Genomic DNA, 25,146 nt, shown 5'->3' with positions numbered 1-25,146 from the left:
TATATAATTCTCCATACACAATTATCTGTATTTTTAAAATTATATATATGACTATTAGATGTACCATGTACTATAAAATGCATGCCAAAACAGAACCTTCTAAAATGAAGAGGTAAAAATAAATAGAAATCCTAAATATTTTCCCTGTGGCTGGTGGAACATCTAATCTAAGATGCTCTCCCTAAAACATGACATTATTACCCGAGGGGTTTTGGTTTCATAATAAGATTATGAAAAATTTAAAAATGTTTAATATATACAAAAGCACAGAGAGTGTAAAATGAACCCTGTGGCAGGTAATAAAATACAGTCATAAAATTACTCCTATCCTCATTATGTGTATCCTTTGCAATTATTATTTTTCGAACCTGCCATTAGAGGTAGAACCTGCTCTCTACCCACCTCTCAGCAACCAGTCTAACTAGAAAAAATAAGCAAAGCCACAGACGGCCTGAACATTATCAGCCATGACTTAAATGGCATTTATAGAACATTATAAATGTTCTGCCAACCATGGCAGAATACACATTCTTTTGAAGTGCACATGGTAAGTTCATGAGGATGTGCTATGTTATAAAACAATTGTTACTAAATGTAATGACTGAAATTCAAGATATCTTCTCTGAATGGAATTAAATTAGAAGTGAACAGTAAGATAATCAGGTAAAGCCCAAATATTTGGTAAATGAAACAAAACACTTCTAAATAAATAACAAAGAAATCAGAAGGAAAATTTCAAAATATTCTGAATGGACTAATGATGAAAATTCAAGCTATCAAAAAATTGAAAAAATGTATAGGATGCAACTAAAGCATTGTTTGGAGAATTCACAGCTTTAAATGCTTATGTTGTGAAAAAACTCTAAAATTAATGATCTTAGTTCCTACCTTAAAAAATCAGAAACCTTAAAGTAGCAGATAAGAAAAAGAGCAGAAATCAAATGAAATAGAAAGTAAAACAGAAAAATCATGAAAGCTGACTCAATGAAATGATCAGTAAAACTGATAAGCCTCGAGGCTAGACTGAGGATGAAAAGAAGAAAAGACATATAGTACCAAAGTCAAAATAAGAGATGAGTATCTCTACAGAAGCTACAGAAATGAAAAGAATAAGGCAATATTATGGACAAGTTTGTGCCAATGACATCTGATAACCTACAGGAATGGGACAAATTTCCTTGACAGATACAAATGACAAAAACTGACCCCAAAAGATGAAAATTTTGAATACCTTTATATCTAATACAACAAATTTACAAACCTCCCCCCACCCAGTCCCTCACCAACCACACACACACACATACACACACACACACACAAAATTAAAAAACCCTGTAGGTCTAGATTGCTCCATTGGTGAATTCTTAAGGAAGAAATAACAATCTTACCTGGAATCTTTTCAAAATAAAGGAAAAGGGAACACCTCCCATCCAGCAATATATAAAAGGGATAATAATCATAACCAAGGAGATTTGATTCTAAGAATTCAAGATTGATTCAAGCTCCCAGGAATCAATCAATACAATTCACCATATTAAGAAAACAAAGGAAAAATGACATAAACATTTCAACAGCTGCAAAAAAGAAAAAAAATTCAACATCTGCTCATGATAAAAAGCCCTTAGTAAACTACTAATATAAGGAAAGATCCTAAGCCTGATTATGGGCATCTACAAAAAATCTACAAGTAACATAAATACTCAAAGGGAAATACTCAATGTTTTCTACCTAAGACCCAGAATGAAGCAAGGATTTCTGCTCTTACCACTTCAATACTGTATATTATAAATATATATGTATATGTATTATATTGTAAAATACAAATAATATATATTGTATAGTAGAGTAAGGGTAAAAACATAAGAAAAAGGGAAGGTATAACCACTGGAAAACTACTCAACAACAACAAAAAATATCAATACAACATAATTCTCAAAGAAAAGTGAGTGAGAGAAGTCAAACACAAAAGATTTTATGCTCTGTGATTCAATTATATGAAATTCTAAGAAAGACAAAATTACAAAAGTGACAGAAAGCAGACTGGTATTTGCCAATGACTGGGGGCCATGAGCTGTAGACTGAAGGCAAGTAGTACAAGGAAAATTTTCAAGGTGATGGGAAAAAAACTCTGTATGTTGATCAGGGTGAGGGTTATAGGGCGGTATACAATTACCAACATTCACTAACTGTACACTTTGTTAATTTATTACATTTAAGTTATACCTTAATAAAGCAATTAAAAATAGTGAAGACAAAACCTCCAAATATGCCATTTTTGTCTAAAGATACTTAAATATACAGATCACTGATCATTCATTCAGATAGGCCTTAGTTTTCCAATTTACTTAACAATGTGGGATGAATTTTGATGGCCTTTAAATCAATCAGGAAGGAGAGCAGCATTTAGACAGTTTTTCCATTTAACTTATGTCAATGAAATGCATACTGACTCTTAACTACAGGTAACTGGAAACACTAGACTCAGATAGAGGATTAAACCAGATATAAGCAGCAAGAATGGTGTGTATGAAAGGAAAAGAATACTTGAAAAATGTAACCCAAGTTTTTATTTACTGTTAAATAAAAAAGAATAAGAATAAAACTTTAAAATTTGTATGTATTACTTCCATGTGGTTAAAAAAAATCAAATACATAGGACATAAAGAGCAACAATCTTCTGTCTTTCCAAGCTTCTCACTATAGCAAGCATCTCTTTAAACTCTTTGTGTTTAGTTGTGCAGGAATTACCTTTTTTCTCTAGATAATAGATCATTATTTCTTAATATATCAAATTTAAGACAATTTGTTGACTTCCAATCAAAATAGACAAGGATGTTAGTCCTTTCTTCTTCTCCTAAATAGTTACACCACTATTTTTAGTTCCTCTGCATTACCTTTTTATAACTTTAATCAATACACATACACACCTATTTTTTATTTCAGCAAATACAGACATCTCTCTTGGTATTAGGACTTCTATCCTTCCCTTCACCTTTTTTCTTTACACCTTCTGCTTTCTGAACTCTACCATCAAAGCTGATAACTATTATTATCTATTTTCTTATAATATTAAGCTATCAAGTTTGATTCTAAAAGCTAAAAATCAGCTTTACAATATTGTGACTGTGTAAATATTTATTGCAAACCTGGGCACTGTTTTATTTTCTATCTTGTATAGACTTGTTTCTCTTGGAGATTTTTTCTTCTTTCAACAATATACCTTTCACTTTAAATGTAGGATTTATATAAGTAGTGCTTCTGCAACTAGCTCTTAATTAATCTATCCATTTGCTTATCTATTAAATTATTTATTGCCCAGTTCAGAGGAAGTTTTTCTTATTCCACCCTTTATCTCCTGTCAAAAAGAAGCCAGTTAGAAAATGTAAAATGATTGCATTAGAAAAATCTCCCTCTTGTAATTCCCCCAAAAAGAGGGACTGTTTAGATTTAAAAAAAGAAAAACCAAGACAAAGAAAGACTAAAGAAATGTAACAAACCAAGGTAATGCATGAATCTTGATCAGACTGTAGATTAGGAAAAAGGAGATGCTACAAAAAATATCTATGGGACATTAGGGACATTTTAATACAGACTGAAAATTAGGTGAAATTACGCAAATATTAATTTTCTTACATGTGTTAAAGGTTTTGTGTTACGTAAAATGTAAAGTGTTGTATAAATGTTCATGTCATACTGAAATATTTAGGAATGAAATACCCTTGCCTATGACTTTAGGCCATGTTAACTTCTTTGAATGTCATTGTTAAAATGATACCCAACCTAGATGTGGAGCTATGAAAAGGTTCAATTTATTTTTATTGTTATTAGTAAGACTTAGCACAGGGATGTTAAAAACAGGGATGAAAAGGAGATTTATAAGCTATTCTTCAGCTGAGGAAACAAGGTAAACATTACAAAACAAGCATCAATTCAGGACATTAGGAGATTTAAATTTGATTACCTTATATCATTTCAACATTAATTTACTTTTACAGGATCAAAACTGAAAAGCTAAAATAATTTTATGACTATATGATTTTAAAAAGGGTACTAGAAAAGACAAAGACAGTGCCTGATGTCAATTCACATTTAGAGAAAGAACAACAGCCAGTTCAAGCCCACCAGAAGTATAATGGGCTCAAGCATGGTCTTTACTTCCAGAGTGGAAATTATTTTGATGTGGCAAATATCTACTTTTTCACAAAATTTTCAGTTTTCACCATTAGAAAGTAACCTCTATGCAGCAGACTAGGCCTATCAAATGAGAGGAAAAAGGAAGGAGCCAAGAAAGAAACAGCAGGGAGAGAAAAATTGTTTCTTAAGGACAAATTAAAGCACAGTGAAGAAAAAATGTACAAGGAACAACATTATATTTTCCTTTGGGTTGCTGATCATGAAATCTTGGTATTTAAAAAGAAAAAGAGGGAATGAAAGTAAAGGCAAAGTCTGTGATAACATACAGGAGGGGAGGCCTTCAGTCCATTTCAACAATCATCATGGAATAACTTCTCCTTTCTCACAAGAAACTTTCTGGTGATTTCATTGAATACCAGATGCCAGGTCACTCTGTTTATGGTTACATGGCACAAATTACTGACAGGCCAGGAAGCACCAGCTTACTGTCCACCTCAATTAGAAGCAACAAGGCTGTTGAAGATATAGGGCCATTTTTCATATTTTCCAATCTATTACCTTTAAAAATCACAACTTAAATCAATGATCCCACTAACTCTGTTATTGCCATGCTAAACACTCACAAGGAGAAGCATATGTTGTTTTACTCATTCCTCCCCTTTCTCTCTTTCTTTCCCGCACACACACAAACACACTTGAGTGTAAAGTAACACAAGAAACATTTAGCTCAATTCTGAGGTGAGTTCAGAACCAGAGCACTATTACTCAATTTCTGCTTATAAAACACATTTCAATAAATTATGACTCTGAGACATTAATAAAACAATCTTTATAGGTTCTAGAAGGAAAAAGGAAACATATGAAAAGAAAGAAAATACTGAGTATCTGAAGGATCACTGTAGAGATCTAACCTACTTTTAAAGCATAGGTAGTTTGGACAGCCCAGAAGTAACAAACTCAAGTATTTCATGGGACCCTTAAACTACTGATAATCATACATGTTGATTCCAAGGACTCAAACCCTCAATCATCTTCCCTTCAGGTCCATCATTCTAACAGAAAAAAGAAGGTACTATTATTTATTACCTGTTTTCTTTGAAACTGTCTCACAATTTGGATATACATGATCACACAGTCTTTTTCATAGAAAGTATAACTCTTAAAACAAACATATGGTAAATGTCTTGTTTTATCTCTTGACATAAAAATTATCAACTCTCACAGAATTTTTCAAAGACCTGTCATTAAAGTTTAACCAGTTCATAAAGGTTTAAATCAAACAGGTTTAAATCTTAAACATGTAAGGCAGATAAATGAAAAAGACTGTCAGGTTAAGAAAAGTGCTCCTGCTGAAGTAAATTTTCACACCTCCCATTCCAAATGATGACAAAATTATTTTTAAAAAAAAAACAATTCTTAAAGTGTCATATTTGAATATAGGAAGTTAAGTCCCAAATTCTCCTTAATGGACTTTACATGTAAATATTTTGTCAGCAGAATGCCTACATTTTCAATCATCACCTCTTAATGGATAGTTAAAAAACAATGAAATCAGCCTCTCCTCAGCATGAGGGCATTTTTAAAACTCTTTATTGAAGAAAAAATGTCATAGCTGGGATGCCTTGTCTTAAGTGTTCAGTTTGAATTATGACTATAATGTTTACTAATTTTGTGATCTTAGGCAGGTGGTTTAGCCTCTGTGAGCTTTATCTATAAAAGGGAGATAATACTAATATCTACAACACTGGGTTGTTGTCAAGATTTAATGAAAAATTATAGGAATAAATGTCTACCACAATCCAGGCATTTCTGTTCTTTCTCCTCCGTGGATTAGGAAGACTTCTTGAGTGAAATAAAAGTGAGGTCTCATAATCTGCAAAAAACAGTGCAGGCCTGGACTTCTGGCCACCTGGTGTCTGAAGCAACTGCATGATAAATTAGGACTGCATCCTTTGGTTGCCTCATCTAAGACACAACAAAAATCTAGAAATTTTGCTGAAAAAGTAAGGTCCATTATATGAATACAACTTAACTAAGAGATCTAAAGAATAAAAAAAAAAGGACCATTGCCCAGGTTCAAAGGCTACTAGGAAAGTAATCATATCTAAATGATTACCCTGCAATACACTTAGGTTTCTTCTTCTCTTTCTCTTCTCAAATCTGATTGAAGTCTCCATTAATGTTTTGATTTGAAACTAATTTAAATTTTATACAACCATTCCAATGAAATAAAAAGCTCTGAAAAGTATGCAAAGTCTGAGGTGGTTGTGGAACACTCTTGCCCTTTTTAATTTGTCAAACAGAAACTGATTCTGAGTCGTGAAGTCAACCCTCAGCTCCATAGATTATCACCTCACTTCTACAGGGTGATTTACATCTTACTAAGGAAGTGGGAGACCTTAGGGATAAATTATTTGTTTTTCATAACTTTTTATCTTGAAATAATTTCAAACTTACACAAGTTGCAAAAATAGTATAAAGGATTTCTATGTATCCTGAATCCAGAGTTCTCAACTGTTAACACTTTGCTGTATTTGTTTCTTTCTGTGTGCATAGTTTTCTAAACAACATGAAAACAAGTTGCAGCCAAAATACCACCTTACCCCTAAATATCTGTGATTTTTCTAAAAGGACACTTTCTTATATAACTATAGTACAATTATCAGTCAGAAAATTAACACTGATATTTATACTATTATCTAATCTACAGACTTTATTCTAGCTGGAATGTAATTATGAAATAGGTACGGACAGACTTACTCTTGCATATTTTGCAAGGACTTACTTAGATCAGCAGGGGTCAGTAAACTATAGCCTGTGGGCCGTTTTTAAAGAAGTTTTACTGGAAAAGAGTGACGCTCAATTGTTCATGTATTGTCTCTGGCTGCTTTAGAGTTAAAACAGCAGAGTTGAGTAGCTGTGACAGAGACTGGCCCATAAAGTCTAAAATATTTGCTTTCTGGCCCTTTATAGAAAAACTGTGCCAACCAGAACTTAATACATGAGCATGAATATACACACACTGACATAGATCTTTACATCAAAAAATTGAAAAATGTCTAAATGTTCATTAATGTGATTGGTTAAATAAATTATGCTCCACAGTAGAATATCATGCAGACATAAAAATGATGAAATGTATATGGAGATAAAAATATGGCCTTAGTATATTGTTAAGTAGGAAAAAAGGCAGGTTATAAAATACATGACCTCATTTTACTCTGTAAAAAACCATAAACATACCCTATGAATAGTATATATGCTTATGTCTACAAAGTTCTAAAAAGTTAACAGTAGTTTCCCTGGGTTAGTGGAATTAGGGTTGACTTTTGCAGTTTTCTTTATAGCTTTCTGAATTAAAAAAAAATACATGGGCAAAAAAATATATAGCTCACACTAATTTCCGAACATACACCATTTTTATCTTATAACAACTGCTTTTATTGTTAAAATATGCACATTCCTTAAATTTCACAAACAATTATATCATCACAAAAATTAAAACTGCATGATTCTCTACTTCTCACTGGTTTCCTATACTTAGGCTTCTGACAACATTCTCAGTGTTGACCAATTTATAAAAGAGAATTCACACATCATTCATCTGGAAAATAAGCTACCTGTTCATATTCTAAGAACTGCTTGATAACCTTTAATGAAATAAAGTGAGTTACCCAGAAGTTGTCTAATTTACAGTGATTAATAAAACATTCTTATCTTTTCCAGTACAGAACATACTATTTATATATAAACAGCTTTCAAATATAACCACCTATTTGTCTAGTACAATCCAGTATCAATGTAAATCAACAATGGGAAACACAGCTGTCCTCAAACCCACTTTTAACTCTATTCATGTTCAATATTTATGTGGAAAAACATACCTTATAGAAATACTAAATCGATTGATTTAACAGGACATATGAATTGTGTTGTTGCCACTCTTTCCACTTGTCTGTCTGAAGATAATAAAACTTTGAGGCTAGTTTTACTTTTAGCCTATTCATTTTAAAGTACCTTCAGTTTAACTGAATGGGACTTCATTTACAGTAAAATGCAAAAGTGAGTACCCAGAGATCTCAAGTAGTTTAGTAGCAGGAACTACTTCCTAAATGTTCTGAAACTTTTATTAATTACAGATATCTAGACTTTTTTTCTATGCTATGACATTAACATTCTTTATTCCAAAGAAGTTCTTAATCATCTTAAGTATTCTGCACTTTAAATGTTTGTCCATGCTTTATCCTCAGATGAGATGGGCAATACCTACGTGATCTCCACCCTTCTTATAAGAGCCCTTAATATACTTGCTCATGTACTTAAAAGTCACTATTTGGCCTTCCTGTCTTAAAAAAAAAAAAAACATCCCATGGCTGAAGAAGCTACTCCCCTGTCGTCCTCACCCGTGTTACAGCATGGATTTAAAAGAGTTTGGGGAACAGGGGATTTATAAGGAAATGCAAAATACCAGATAGCACTGAAAGCCTAGGAGCAAAGGGGGTGGCATCTAGGTCAACTTCAACAGTAATAGTTACCATTAGAGTTATTAGGTGCCAGATACTGTGGGAAGTGTTTTACAGACACTTACCTCTTATGCTGTTATGTTATCTCTGTTTTAGAAATTATGAAGTAACTGGCTTATAGGCAGAGAACGAGAGTGGGAGAACTTTGGATTGAACCCACTAGTGGTGGCAATGATATAGTAATTAAGAACACCAGCTCTGCAGTCACATTGCCTGGATATGTAGACTCTCTTTACCACCTGCAGGCTGGATAAATTAGGTTAAATTACTTTCCCTCTTTGTGCCTCAGTTTCCTCATATATGAAATGGAGATGCTAACAGTGCCTCTTCTCATGGGGTTGTTATGAGAATTAAATGGTTAAAGCATATAAAGTCCTAAAATCATGACTGGCACAAAGAAATTGCTCATTATCTTGTTAGTGCTCCTAAGTACCACTGGACTGAATGTGTGGGGACAGGTAGTTCTATCTTATTGCAGGATTTCTGATAACACTTCTCTAGCACTTTCCCTGAATTGTGCACTTCCTTGTTCTGCATCCTGCCACTGAATATATGGCTCAGAGAATGAACTCAGTGGGTTTCTATGAGAAGGTGCTACTTTGCCTTGAGTAGGATGTTCCAGTTCATGACAAAGTAAGGATGGAGTGAGTCAGTTTTACTTAGAGTCACAGTAAACTGGAGAGTCCGGAGAAACAGAATCCAAAACCAATGCTTAAGTTTTACTAAACATATTTCCCTAACTTGTTCTCAGATGCTTTTTTTAAAAAAAAATTTATTCTGACTACTTTTTCGTGACAACATTCTGCTTCTCTATCCTATTTGAAGAAAGAGACCTAAAAAACAGAGCATATACCCCAATAAAGTGTTCAACTTATCAGGTAAGATGTTAAAACTTTAAGTAACAGCACTGCAAATATAACAGCAAAAACAAAAAGAGTAGATCAAAGCAGCACATGGAAAAATTCCATCTCTTGCCTGACCTTTGATAATCACTGTACCTCAAGCCCAACCTGTCTGGAATGAGATCTCTCTCTTCTTCCTCCCCCTGCCTCACGGCTCTGGTCTTTCTGGCTTTCTCTCTCTCTCTTTCCAAAAACCTCTCCACTTCCAGTGCTATCCAAGCCACAGTGCTTCTATTTTCCATTTTCAATGACACCACTATGGTTCAGACTTTCTTTACCCTTCATCTCTACTGTTTCAAGTCTTATTCTTGTCAAATCTTCCTTGTCTTTACCTATTTGCTGCCAGATTTAGTAAACATATTACTTACTACCTATTATATGCTGGGTACTGTGCTAGACATTTTAATATACAGAATCTCATTTATCCTTCAAAGAACCATGTGAAGCACTATTAGTCCCATTTTATAGAGGAATAAAATACTTGTGGATGAGATAGGATCTTGAGTAAGATCATGCTCCCAGTAAGTGACTCAAATTCAGAGCCAAGTTTGTCTAAAGTAAGATTTCTGATGAGATCACTTTCATTCTCGTACTGTTTTGGATAGTAACAGCCAAGCTTCTTAGGCCTGTATTTAAAGCATTTTTATTACATGGCCCAACCCTTTTATTCTTGTTACGCTTAGTCTTCCTACATTACCACATCCTTGAGCCAACACGGACAACTCACTTATGCTAAACATACTCAAACATTGCTCACTCTTTATTTGGGTTTACCCCATATCTTCCACATGGAAATGCCCTCCCTATCATCTTAAAATCCTGCATATACTCTGAGGCTTGGTTCAAATGTCACCTCCTTAACATATCCTTTCCCAGTTTCCAAAAAGACTGTGATCTTACTTTCAACAGACCCTCACAGTACTTTATTCTGAAACTCTTGTAGAACATTCATATGCCAATAGATTGATGCTCATCATACTGTTGAACTAATTTTCTCACTGCTTTTCTTCTTTGAAAGAAAGGACCATCCTCTCATTGCCTTACACTTCATACTCAGTTTCCTCTTTCTCACGGGCACAGTGCCTTACACTGATTTAATTTGGAAAGTTGGTGTTTCTATGTTCTAACCTAGGGTCCTGCTCTTTTCACAGTATTTCACAATCATTAATCGCACCTAGAAAATGTGAGACACAGAGCTGCATCCCTTATTTTTAATGAAGATGAACTTTAAGAGTTGAAATGCCACACAGGATTCACTAGTAAACCTCAGTTATTTAGCTTAAGAAGCCAAATTATGGAACATTGTTTATGGTTAAAATTTCATTGAGTCCCTACTGTATTTGCAAATATTATCAAATTTAACTAAGCCAGAGCTTTCATAAAAACTGACATTTTCAAAAAGGCTTTAATCTTTTTCTTCCTTTTGATAAGGTTAGGACAGCAAATGGCAAATGGTTAAATAGGAGCACCAAAATATTATCTGCAAGGCATCTGGCCTTAAACAAACACACCTGAATGCCAACTCTGAAGCATCTAGCCTAATGTATTTATAAATTTATCTGCCTCAGATGTTTTTACTGGAAAACACAGGTCTTTAGGGAGCTCTTTTAAATTCTTTGCATCTACATTCAACAATTCATGGATAGATCTTGACAGATAGCATTCAGCAAGACTTCTAAAATTTTCCAAAACTAAAAGGAAAGTGACACAAGCAAAATTTTAGATTAGTCATTTTAGTTAGGTATACTGAATTATATAAATAGACTAAGAAATTCTTTTGGTGTTTTTAATAAGGCCATTATACCACTATGTACCATTCAAACCTGGCTTTTTACAGAAGTATTGAGCAGTAAATCTCATTTTGTGGACCCCTTCAACCTAAACATTTTTATTTGGTTAAAATATACATCAGAGATAGCCCTGAAGGAAGAAAAGAGATAGGCATGTGATTAAGAACACTGCAACCTGCAAGTCTAGAAGAAAAAAGGACTGAAGGTAAATGAAGATTCATGGCCAGACAGCCAGGTTCAGTCTTCCCAGAAACATCTAGTGAATATCCACTAAATGGAAAGGATGTTGTTGTGGGCAAAAACATCCATGGTATCTGCTATTGAAAAGGAAGGTAGGGGTGGAGATAATACCCACCAAATGATGATGCAAATACAAATGTGAATTCCCAACTGTGATAACTATTACCAAGGAGTTTCATGCTCATTACAGAAGGTTTCCCCAAAGAATGATGATTGGTTGGTATATCAGTAAGGGTCTGATAAAGAACAGGAAATGCCTAAGTATTTGAAACACAGGGACTTTTAAAACGGGGGAATGGCTACTCATTGATGGATGGACTGAGAACCAGACAGGAGACAGTAAAGCAACCCAGACATTAGCAACAGTCAGAAGTTACCACCAACCTTAGGCTGAAGGACAGAGGGAAGAAGTGGCTTTCCTAGAAGCCAGGGGCTGGAGCATCAAGCCTAAGCTGGAAGCAGAGTGGGCCTGTCCTGTGAGCAGCATGGAGCCAAGGAGGGGAAATGCTAGCTGCCACACATGCTGTCTAAAGCAGAGAAGAGGAAGAATACCCTGGTCTCCCCAGTCCACTTCCACTTCCCACCAGAGTGTCACACTGGTCAAACCCAGCTACAAGTCAGCTGACACAAAGTCTTGGAAATCCAGCCAGCAAAGGTCAGGCTCTCATGACATAGTGCAGGGGAAGGGCCCAAGAATGTATCTGAGAGCAAACAAGCTAAGGTCTGGCAGGAGCAGAGATGTGAAGAATGGTGACAGGTACAGGTATGCATGGGGAGAAATGTGCTGGGGAAGAGGACACACAGACAAGGTTGTATAGCGAACACAGTACGGCAAGTGTGAAGGACTAAAAGATGGCCAGCCTGAAGTAGGATGGGAAGGTAGAAGGGAGGGCTTGAGAAACAGACAGAGGCCAGGCCAGAGACGGCTTTGCAGGCCACATCAAGGAATCTGTCCTTATTTTAAGAACTATAAGAAACCATTGAGAGATTTAAGGATGCAATTGATAGGATCAGATTTGTATTTCAAAACCATCACTTATACTCCCTACTCCTCCCAGGACATTGACTGAACAATAGTAACATGCCAGGAATTCTACCAGGTGTAGGAGACAGAGAATGAAAAGAATTTAGCGTACATGTGCCCCTGCAGAGTCTAGCAGCAAGTATGCAGTGTGAGGCATTACCATTAAAAACCTTTTAGTATCCCTCTTGCAGCATTTATCGCATTATCGTCAGGGATATAAGATTTATGTTAACAGCCTCACAGACTTAGTTCCATGCTCAGTGCATTTGTTGACCATCCTATTGTTTACTTTTTGTATTTATATGCTTCCATTAATCATTCACCCACCTTTGTCTTTTCAGCTGAAGAACACTTTATTTTTTCCCATCCATTTATCTTTATATGGCTATCTCACTTCCATGTTAGTTTTAGTTTCTATCTTATCCAGCTGTTTATAAACTTCTTATATTATAGAAACCAGAAATGCACAAATAGTGAAGTTTCTCTGTGAGGATTTCATGGTTTTTAAGTAAGTGTATTCTTTTTGTGACATCCACTCTCATGAAAAGCTGAATTTCTTGTTTTGCAGTCACAATGACATATTGTCTATTTCTTTAAGGATCCTACATCTCATATTGTTTTAAGCATAGTTTGGAATTCTTTCTTATGTACTTTCCTGAGAGCTCTTTGTTTTGTTCCTCTTAACTTGGCACAACTTAGAAAAGATTAGTACTGTGCGCAAATCTGAGTATTGTATATTCCTTCTTCTAGGACTGTACTGTCTAATACAGTACCTACCAGCCACCTGTGGCTGCTGAGTACTTCTAATGTGGCTGCATGACTTGTGATGCTGTAACTGTAAATATGCACCAGATTTCAAAGACTTTATGTGGTTTAAAACCAAAAACTCCTGAATTTTTATGTTGATTACATGTCGAAATGACAGTTTTGGGTATATGGGTCAAATAAAACATTATAAAATTAAGTTCATTTGTGTATTTTTACTCTTCAAAACATGGCTACCATAAAATTTACAATTACCTAAGTGGTGTACATTTTACTTCTACTGGGTAGTGCTGCTTTTAGATTATTCGTGGAAACAGATCAAAGTCCTGGACAAAGTCATCCAGGATATTACACCTGGTCATCTTTACCCGGTTTCTCATACCCTATCTGTGACAAAATACTCTAGTAATTAGATGATTTGGGAACGTTTGGTATGACCTTCATCGAAAGCCTTCTGAAAGTTGAAAGTGCATTTATACTATTTCCATTTCCTCCATATGCTTGGTTAGCATTGCCACACTAGACGTGAACAATTTCCCTATATACTATATTTTTTTCCAACTGACTACCCTCCTTCTACCAAGTGTTTCCTATATTCAGTTGCTCTAATCTTTACTCTAAAAGTACAAGAAAGTTCACTAGGCTCTATAATAAGATGGATTGCCTCTGAACCAGGTCAGTGTTGGGCAACTGAACATGCGTGATCTTAATATAAACCAAGCCCTTCCATTCAAATCTCGTCTTCCCACAATTTCAGAGCACTCCTTGCCTCTGCTCTAAAATGATTCCACTCTTATTACTCCCAAACTGTCTCTTAATTATTAAAATACCATTCATAGACCAGTTTTTGTTAGAGGTAGTGGAATTTAATGGAGTAATTATAGATTCTATATGCAAAAGACTGGCTCTTTGTATATGGGAAAAGTACTTTGTAGACTCGAAAGCATTACGTAATGTTACATACTTGGTTTGTATGTCTCTTCCTACACTGACAGTAGTTCTTAGAGAATAGCCATCATTTCCTCAACTGTCTTTTTAATTGTAAGGGTATGTTTAAAAAGAAAATTGAAGGGCAACTGATAAAAATTATCTTTCAGAACCAAATCCTTTCCAAAAAGGAGATTTCAATAGGGAAGCAGCAGGGGGGGAAGGAAAAGTCCCACTTAAGTCAAACAGAAGGATAAAGTTCAGAATACAGAAGATGAATTTTTCTGACTTCATAATTGTGAGTATGGCTGACCCTATTGAAAGCTCTTCTCATAGTAGCTGCTGATTCCAAGTTGCCAGCTGACACCACGTAACTCTGAAAGGAATATACTCATTCTGATTAAGAGCTCCAAATGATCATTTATGGATTCTTCCCAATTGTTACCTGAATGCTCTTCAGGGATTTATTACTTCTTATTTTTCAGGAAAATCTGAAATACCATGACATATCCTTATTCCTTTAACCAGTTCCCTCTGGTACCTGCATATTAGGCTACATAAGACATGATGTGCTTCTGCTTCTATTTATACTGAACACATGACTGTTTTAGCATCTCTCCTGCCCATCTACTATATATCCAGGGTCCCAGAAGATTCTTTTCTAATGCCTTCTCCATTTCAAAACAGAAATGCTTCCTCTTACTTCCTCTAATAGTGACATATTTATGCCAATGCACTGACTTAACAGTTACTTGGATTTTTAACCTTCTATCCCAAATTTCATAAGAAAAGACTTCTCTCTTTAGAAGGACAACTGCTATCAAATGTCTGAATGCAGAGTGTGGTAGGCTGGAAGGCGAAGGAGTAGGGTCAGCAACAGGAAATGTACATTAAAAAGATTGTTTTAAAAATTAAAACTCCTTTCATCCTTCCGTTCAGAATAGAAAACAGGGAGAGGACTTGACAAAACAGCTGGGTGCCAACTGGCCCCACTAACTTTTGCTCTATCCCAGAACTCCCCAGTTCAGAGGTACCACAGTTCATTTTCCTGGTGCCTCCTCTCCTCCCAAATACCCTCAGCACTCCACGTTGCACAAAGAGTAAACATCGAGTATCCAATGTATGGATAAATGATAGAAGAAAAGACATGGATGGCACAGGCAGGATAATTCAAATAGGCAAAGAGAGGGTCACTTACTGATAACCTATTTTGTGTCAGGAAAGTCAAAGCCGTGGGTGGTCAGTGGGGAGGGAACTCCTACTGTGGGAGACTGAAACTCAGCAGCTCTCTTTAAAACCATGTGTTTATGTGACACTTATGTGGTCTGTTTGCTTTACCATGTACATAATAATGATTATGTGCACTTTAGTAGGCTTAATATATGTCAGATTAATTTTATTGTGAATTTTATTTGATAAGCACTATAAATTCCAGGGATATATCATTGTTTTCATAGTTTCCTACTGAAATATCATGACCTGAAACTTTTTTAACTCTGAAAACTCCATAAATGTGTTCCTTAGTGAAGGGGAAGCAAATCGTCACATAGCTGCATACTGCAACAGGCTGAAATAAATCACAGACTGTCTTATCTCTGTTGGTGTAGGTTAACATAGTTTTAGTACTGACTCTGTCATCTCTTCCAGATGTTTCCCTAGTTTTTGTTTAAGCCTAATATCTTATTTATTTGCACCTCAGCTATCATATTTCATGAGATTCTGATGAGGAATCTTTCCTTATTTCTTATTTTTAAAGACCACCACCACAAGTACCCAATTTCTCCTATGAGCTCTTTTATTCTGCAAATAAGCTAATAGCAAATAAGCTAATAAGCAGGCACTGATCTGAATGTCTGATTTTGCTCCAAAGTTCCTTGGATCTTTAATAAAGTAGAAAGTAGGCTCTACACAGGCTATTTGTTAAATTATTCTTTTCAATTATTCCCTTATATCCCAATTTAAGAAAACTCCCTCTAAAAATAAAAAGTCATCAAATAGACTTGAATTTTTTCTTGGGACTGGCTGCCTAAAAGGCATTCATAACTCTTTTCCCTTGCCTTTTACTTCTCTAGAGTCTGAAAAACTAAAATGATTCCCCATACTGCCTAGCTACTGGGGGACCATGTAACTCACTTCTAGCTAATGAGATCTAAGTGGAGGTCCCTGGGAGGAGATTACAGGAAAGCATTCAAAAAGGACAAAACTTGGCTGACATGTGCCTTTGGCATGTCCTAGACTTCACCCTTTTTAATGAGAGGTGGATACTAAGGGTGCATAGACATCTTCCAACTGTAAGGACAAAAACCCCACTCTAAGGATGTGGAGGAAAAAGCAAACAGAAAGCCAGGCTACTTGATTACAGTATTGTTGAGCTGCCATACTGAGACACACAAGGGCTTGTCGACGAGGCAAGTTAAGTCTTATTCGTTAGATTTTGCTAATACTTGCAGTTCAGCATTATAATTATTCCATGCCCACCCACCAACGTTTGTGTAAATATTACAAATCTAAAGTTTTCTATTATTGATCTTCCCCCATTAACAGCATGATATGGTACATGCTATTACTCAAAGGCACATTTAAAATATGGAAGGAATAAAGTTCATTCTGCATAATCATTGAAATTACTGGATAACATCACTGAATAAATTTTAGCATTTAAAAAATGGATTTAAGCCTGGATTATATTTATACAGATGGCTTCTAAACTCATCAAATATTTTAGCATACTCATTTTTTAATGATGCCTTTTCTATCCAAATTTGCAATATATCCCAAATTATCAAATCCTATTCTGCAATATTTTATGTAGTCTTGAAAAACATTCTTATTCTCTTCCCTAGAGTTATTTCAGACACGCTTAATTCAATGTCTGGAGACACTTCACTGCTGCTGACATTTTTGACACCAGATGTAATTAGTAACGCAGAATTCTTTCTCCAAAACTACCTATGACATATGCTAAGATCTAAAATTATAACTCAAGATTAAAGTCTTACTAACCTTTATTATAAAATATTAAAGCTGTCTAACCTCATATCTTTGAAAATATAATAAAGGAAACTGAAAATGCCAATAGCAATGGCTAGTTATGAACATTTCATAACCAGAAAAAACAATGCTTTTTCATGTATTTATGTTTTTCAGAACTATAAAACTTCTTATTTTCTTCCTCTGAGAAGTTGTTTCAAATTGCTTGAGGCTTAACTTAAAAGAAAGGGCACAAACAACCACCAAAGAAAGCAGGGGTCTTTCTTTCTAAAAACCATTATTTTGACATTTTATTCCCATGCTCAAAATCTTCAATAGCTCCTTACTACTTTCACAAATTCAGACTCTGTGGGTTCAACCCATCTTCCCTCTTCAGCTTTACTTCTCCTTATTTTCCCACTCTGATCAAAAGTACTCTATTTGAAGAGTTTCACACTGCTCAAGTTTTACGCAATGACAGTCACAACAGTTATTACATAAAGAAATTCAAAAGAATTTAGAAGTCAAAGAAACATCCATAAAAATACCACATAACCATTAAAAGTCATATTCTTCAAGAGCATGGTGATATGTTAATGAATATACTTTTAAAAGTGAGAATTGTTACTATTTTAAAAATGCTACAGAGAAAAATAGGCTATTCTAGAAATAACCTACTACTAATATAGAACAGCTAGGTAGTCCATTTTGAAAGTACCTATTTATCAGTATTATGAAGACATTGGAGAAATGGTTTTCTTAAATATTGGCTATAAATAATAATCACAAGATCGGCTATACTGCCACCAAGAGTTATATGTGACAGAAACAGCTAAATACCTAAGCTATTAAATACATTTTAAAAGAATACATACAACTATAATTTATTCCTTCAAAACACTAGTAACGTGCTAAGTAGATCTTATCTTTAAAAGAGCAGAAGTAACTCCAGAGAGGTTTGGAAAGTTCCAGGAAGCACTCTTGGAATTTTATTTATTATTATCAAACCTATATTTCAGTATATGCTTAGTAAATGAAATAATTTTTTTTAAATAAAAACAAAAGGTTGTATGTTCCTTTGGGGCATAGGCCTTTTTTTCTATTTCAGCCATAAAATTCTGAGATCCTATTTCCATTGTGAAACTGCACAGGTTTAATAAAGAAACCCTGTTGACAACATTTTGATACATCATCTAGATCTTTAATGCAATAGATTAATGCAAATTCCAAGAAGCATGTACTAATTGCTATTAAAACTGCTAGGCGTAATATTCAGAAAATCTCAATTATGGAAACAATAACAACTGACCATTTTTATTCACTTAAGAACCCAAAGAACCCAGCAAGTCCAGTTAAAACATTGAGAGAAGCACTGGTTTTATTTTTAAATGTAGCATTTAAAATATTTTAAAAGTCTTTATGTTTTTTTCCCAAAGTCTTGCAATTTAGATGAGTCTCTTTTAAGACATATCAAAACAAGAAACTAGAATTCTATGTCCTTTAATACCAAAAGTATATCCCAAATCCATTCTTGGTTTTCCATTTCCCTATACACCACCTAGGTAACCTTCTCCTAAATGCTTCCTCACTCATCTATCTTTAGGTTTACTTTTGTCCTCCTATAATCCTTTTTCTATACAGGCAGAACATTTTTTACAAAATGTTCACAAGATCACGTCACTCTTCATCTTAAAGCTCTTCCACCACAAATAATAAAATTCAAACTCCTTATCATGCCATACAAGATTAAGCATGACACTTGACTTTTATCATGCTCCTGTGACATTAGCTTTCATTCTGTTCCTCAAACACACCAAGTGCATTCCTCTCACTTGCCTTCACACATCTGCCGTTCTCTTTGTATGAAATGCCTTCCACACCATCAAGTCCCCAAACTCTCCACATGATTCACTCATCTTCATCATGCAAATGTCATGTCCAGTGTAAGGTATCAGATTTAGCAAATAAAAACAGGGGACATTACTTATACTAAAAAAATTATTCACTGCTTATTGGAAATTGAAATTTAACTGGGCATCCTGCTCCAGCATCATGAGCTGACAAGCCTGCTCCAGTGTCCTCTCTTTAGGGGCTTTCCCTATGATCACCAGAACTAAAGTCTCCTTTGCTATAACTTGTAACTTCTTCACCATAACCTTGTTTCTTCATAGCACCTGTCAACCTCTGGAAATTACTTCATTCACTTCTTTGGTTTCCTCACTCACTGCTATGTCTGTCCGACCTCCATCCTGTAACGTGTAGTTCACCTCCCCCGCCTTCTATCCCTCACACCAAACTTCTATCCCACGTTAGCACCACAAACACAGTCTTTTCTTGTCTTTGAAGTTTCCCCAGCACCTAACACGGTGCCTAGTACAAAATAAATGCCCATAAAATATCTATTGAATGAATGAATGCTCTCAATTTAAATACTTTCTAAGGTGTTTAGTATTATTTCATTCTGACTCCGCAACAGAAATAATGTTAAAGTTCTGGAAGGAAGACTAGTCAGACTAGGTTTCTCATGCAAGCAAGCCATCTGAATACTATAGTTTTATGTGATTCATTTAATTATTAATGTTGTACTGCAACAAGACAAGTAAGAGCTGTTCATAATTATTTGCACATGGCCAAAAATAACTCTAGGAATATAGAAGTATTAATAAAAACATGCTTATAGAATAAAAACATTACATAGATATAAAACTGCAAATCCATTTTACCGTCTTAATAGAACTTCGCTGTTTTTCTTCCCAAACACCACTGCTCAACTCAAGTGTACAATGAATAGTTGCCTCTCTGTCATAGGATCCAAAAATGAGTAACCTGCAGTATAAAAACAAAACAAGGAGACTATTACATCAGTTATATGCACTAAATTTTTCTTTCTGGTCATTATACCAAGAAGTAGTAAATTTTTATATTACTATTATAATTTTGGTAACAGAAAAAAAAATTAAACACTTGGTACACCCTCTAGTGGAAAAGTGAAGTAAAGCTAAAATTAGGTGAAGTTCAAGAACAAGCTATTTTTCAGCAGCTAAATCAAATAGAAAGTAATACCTATTCATAAGGTAAACAAATTGATCAGATATCCATACATAGTATAATATCAAGAGCTAGAGCTTCAAATCAGACTACTGAATTTAAAAAATAAGCTGCAGAGTCGATACACATAGTATGGTACCATCACTATAAAAAGTACATGAACATAATAAAATAGTACAAAATAGTTGCTTATGAATAAACACACACTTCTCATCTACTAATGTGACTTTAGGCAAATTATTTAACTTCTCTAAACCTATCTCTTCTTTTGGAAAATTCACAGCAAAAATAGTACTTACCTCTTAGAACTGTTGTGAAAAGACAATACATACAAGTCACTTGGCACAGTACCTAGCAAATGGTAAGTGCTCAATATCTGTTATTTCTACTGTCTGAAAACGATTGTCAAGGAATAACTGCATCACCTTATTTTGCTGTTTAACTGAAAAGGAAACTTCAGATCCCATCTTAAGATGATATAAAGCAGTTATATCACTGAAGGGAAAAAATGTTGCCCACATGTCCAACTTTTATATTACCTATCTTCTAAATTGAAACACAAGTCTGACAGTATGTTTTATTTAGGAGGGGTAAGCTTAAGAATAGCTTTAACATTAATCAACATTTTTTTCTGCTACTCTATTATCTCTATGGGAAGATTATGGGGGTAGGAGTGAGATAATGAAAGAAAAGTAGATAAACCATATTAGACTAATATGAGAAAATTACGCCCTAAGGTTGGAGACCTCAAGCAAATCATGTCCATACCTCACAAACTGAAAATCCTGAGTAAACTGATAAGAAAAATCCTCAAGCTTAAATAATTTTTAATGTCAAAAGGAAATTTTTTTTATTTTGGTATCATTAGTCTACAATTACATGAGGAGCATTATGTTTACTAGACTCCCCCCATCACTAAGTTCCCCCCACATACCCCATTGCAGTCACTGTCCATCAGTGTAGTAAGGTGCTGTAGAATCACTACTTGTCTTCTCTGTGTTGCACAGCCCTCCCCGTGCCCCCTCCCCCACATTATACATGCTAATCATAATGCCCCATGTCTTTCCCCCCAACCTTATCCCTCCCTTCCCACCCATCCTCCCCAGTCCTTTTCCCCTTGGTAACTGTTGGTTCATTCTTGGGTTCTGTGAGTCTGCTGCTGTTTTGCTCCTTCAGTTTTCTCTTTGTTCTTATACTCCACAGATGAGTGAAATCATTTGATACTTATCTTTCTCCACCTAGCTTATTTCACTGAGCATAATACCCTCTAGCTCCATCCATGTTGTTGCAAATGGTAGGATTTATTTTCTTCTTATGGCTGAATAATATTCCATTGTGGATTTGTACCACATCTTTTTTATCCATTCATCTACTGATGGACACTTAGGTTGCTTCCATTTCTTGGCTATTGTAAATAGTGCTGCGATAAACATAGGGGTGCATCTGTCTTTTTCAAACTGCGTTGCTGCATTCTTAGGGTAAATTCCTAAGAGTGGAATTCCTGGGTCAAATAGTATTTCTATTTTGAGTTTTTTGAGGAACCTCCATATTGCTTTCCACAATGGTTGAACTAATTTACATTCCCACCAGCAGTATAGGAAGGAGGGTTCCCCTTACTCCACAACCTCGCCAACATTTGTTGTTGTTTGCCTTTTGGATGGTGGTGATCCTTACTGGTGTGAGGTGATATCTCATTGTGGTTTTATTAAAAGGAAATATAATCTTAGTGCTTAACAACCTGTTGCCAAAAACATTAGAAGATTCATACTTATAAAATACTAGGTTTAGATAGAGTTTTCATTCATCAAAGCTCTGCTGCCACCATCTGTTCAAAAGAGCAAACTACTTAGGGCCTTTACTGTCAGGCAGAAAAGGCTAAAAACTAACTAGTGTTCCCAAACTCCTAACAGATACACACTCTCAGGATTTAGGAATAAGAAAGCACAATTCTTAAAATCCTCCCCTGAGATCATAAGTTATTCCATATTTTTCATAACAACTCTTCTATGTTGTTAAAAAACATTAAGTAAGATTTAACAAAACTTAATTCACAATGAATGAGTCACACACCTAAATCTAAGAGAAGAGAACATCATGTGACCTTGGTTTGCTAAGGACAGGACATACCAAAGCGTAAGTACCAAAAGAAAAAAAAAACAGATAAATGGGACTTCACTGACAATACAACCTTTGTGTTTCAAAGGACACCATCAGGTAATTGAAAAGACATCCACAGAATGCGAGAGAATATTTGCAAATCATATATCCCCTGAGGGTCTAGTATATCCAATTAAAAAATGGATAAAGGATATGAGTAGACGTTTCTCCAAAGAATATATGCAAAGATCCAATAAGCACATGAAAATATGCTCAATGTCATTAGCCATCAGGGAAATGCAAATCAAAACTACAATGAGGTACAGATACTACTTCACACCCACTAGATGGCTAATAAAAAAAGAGGCAGTATATTAAACTCCTGTCTATATTCCTCCCCCTCAGAAACCATCCCCACCCAGGACTCAGCTTTCTGCCCATGACAAAGACTTCCAAACTTAATCTCTAGTCTTTGTCTTTGTCCTGCTCTAGTTCTGAAAGCCCAAGTTCCCATAACACTTCTACAGGGAAATCTAACCATGCCCTACTACTTAAGATACATAAATCAAATCCATCTCCCTCTGCAACAAGCACCTCTATTTCTCCCTTTAGTCCTGAAAGGCAGAAGCTATGTTTTACCCTTTCTATCCTCCAATATATAAAAAATAATCAGTACTTGATGACCAAAGGCAATGATACCACAATTCTCCTAGACTCAAATCCTTAACATCCTTTGCCTCCCCCACCTACACCCATCCACATATTCCGTCACTCACAGAACCTTGTCCTACTTACCATTTATGCCTTCCTTCCAGTTCCTACTAATTCATGCCTTTCAAGCACTTAATCTCCTCTTACCTCCTTACCTCTTACCTACAATAATTAGTCTCTGGGGCTTCACTCTTTCTTGGTGAATCCACTCTATAAATAGCAATCTTCTGAAAACAAGTGTTTCTTAATGTCACCTTCAGACACTTTTCAACAACTTCCCTCTGATTAAAAGAATCTTGCCTTCTGCCAGCAAATTTAAATTTGGCTCTAAATTTTCACATACACAGCTACACTTCATTCAGATAAGGTCCCTGAAAATACCTGACAAATTCTCAGGTTAATCTTACTGGCTCTTTTTCTAATTATCTAAAGTCTGCCACTCATTTGTGTACTTGTACTAGAAGATACACTCCTATTCATGAAGCGTCCACAGCAGCTTCATCTCCAAAACACTCTCTCCTCACACTGATTCCCACAGTACTGCTGACCTCAAACAACATGTCTGAACTGTGGGTCTACTTTTACACAAATTTTTTCTGATAAATGCAAGTCTCCAAAAAATTCTTTGATGTAACAATTTGAAAAACCATTTTATTTTCTCTAGCTCACTTTGCTGTAAGAACACAGTATATAACACACACATAAATGTGTGCTGACTCTTTGTTATTGGTAAGGCTTCGGTCAATGCAGGCTACCAGTAGTTAGTTTGGGGAACCAGAAATTACACATGCATTTCAAGTGCAGCCTAAGCCCCGGGTTATTCAAGGCTCAACTCTACTTACTGGGTCTCATTGAAAATCAGACACCCCTGCACAGCTGGCTTGTTTATGCATTTGCTTTCATCTGTTAGCCCCAAATACAATTAAACCTAAAGCACAGGTGTTGGACATCACACTCCTCTGTGTTTGCCACAGCACCGACTGCCTTTGCTGTTGGAGGCTGCAGGATGGTCGGGTGGCAGTGGCTGCAGCAGTGGTGGCAGCAGCAGTAGCAGTGGTGACAGTAGCAGCAGCACCAGCAGTGACAGCAGCAGCAGCAGCAGGGGCAGCTGACATTTCCCACCCGATGGCTCTACATTTATTAGCTCCCTCAATTCTCACAAGTACTCTAAGACACAGGTAATATTACCCTAGTTTTTAGACCAGAAAACTGGTTGGGTCATCTGCCCAAGATCACAGAAGTAGTGAACGAAGAGTCTAGGCTACATAAACTGAGACAATGAGTTCACGAAGTTTGACAGGAAAAGGAAAAAGGTAGCTACGTTTTGGTTAAAATCAGGAGTCCCACCTCCACCTACAGATAAAATACCCAAGAAGCCTGCCTGGCAAGCTACAGCATAATGGAGCAAATGGGGAAACTTAAAGATACAGTAAGGTTTTTGAATGCTTATCTTCTGACCACAGTTCATTTCACAGTTCACTTTGTTGCGGGCATTATATGTAAGTATGTAACATGCCAGCATCACAACGGAAAACATTTTGGAGTTTGGCATTTTAAAGCAGAGCTTTGGTTTTATGTCAGCTTGGTTCCTACTTAGTTTGTTTCAATTCTTTTACAATTCAAACACCAGGAGAATTGAACCAGTTGTGCTGCTTTGTGAAATGGCAGTGGAGGTGCACAATTACAAAAGAAACAGCACTATATGCCAGATGACGACCTTAGGGAAGAGGGGCTGACCCTATTTACTGCAACAATTTGAAAAAAACTGTTGCATTTAGTCATCAAAATGATACTTCATTATTAATTTCTACATCCCAAGATTCATGTTTAAAAGAATGAATGACTCACCTTCAAATAGGTAAAAACCAATTTCCAATATGTATATAATTCTAACATAATATGAAACCTTTCAGAAACAAAATTTTCTTCGTAAGTTAAAAAAGTAAAAAAAAAAAAAGGATATGAAGATTAAAAAAAAACAAAAGACAAAGAAAACCACCTCTAGGCATAGCCAA

At 35.5% G+C, this 25,146-nt stretch overlaps 1 protein-coding gene across 3 annotated transcripts in view; it reads right to left on the bottom strand.

The window, feature by feature from the left end:
- PDZD8 (PDZ domain containing 8) overlaps window positions 1–25,146 on the bottom strand; it is a 65,772-nt gene that overhangs the window by 13,901 nt on the left and 26,725 nt on the right. For all 3 annotated transcript variants that reach the window (XR_005059370.2, XM_017639837.3, XM_017639758.3), the window contains one exon: window positions 19,999–20,101. Coding sequence is in view for 2 of the 3 variants with exons in the window: in XM_017639837.3 (XP_017495326.3) it covers window positions 19,999–20,101 (103 nt within the window). In the remaining variant the exon portion in view is untranslated. The remainder of the gene's footprint in view (window positions 1–19,998; window positions 20,102–25,146) is intronic.

The sequence above is a fragment of the Manis javanica genome, chromosome 7 (genome assembly GCF_040802235.1).
Source record: "Manis javanica isolate MJ-LG chromosome 7, MJ_LKY, whole genome shotgun sequence".
NCBI lineage: Eukaryota > Metazoa > Chordata > Mammalia > Pholidota > Manidae > Manis > Manis javanica.
This window is presented reverse-complemented; position numbering and strand designations above follow the sequence as displayed.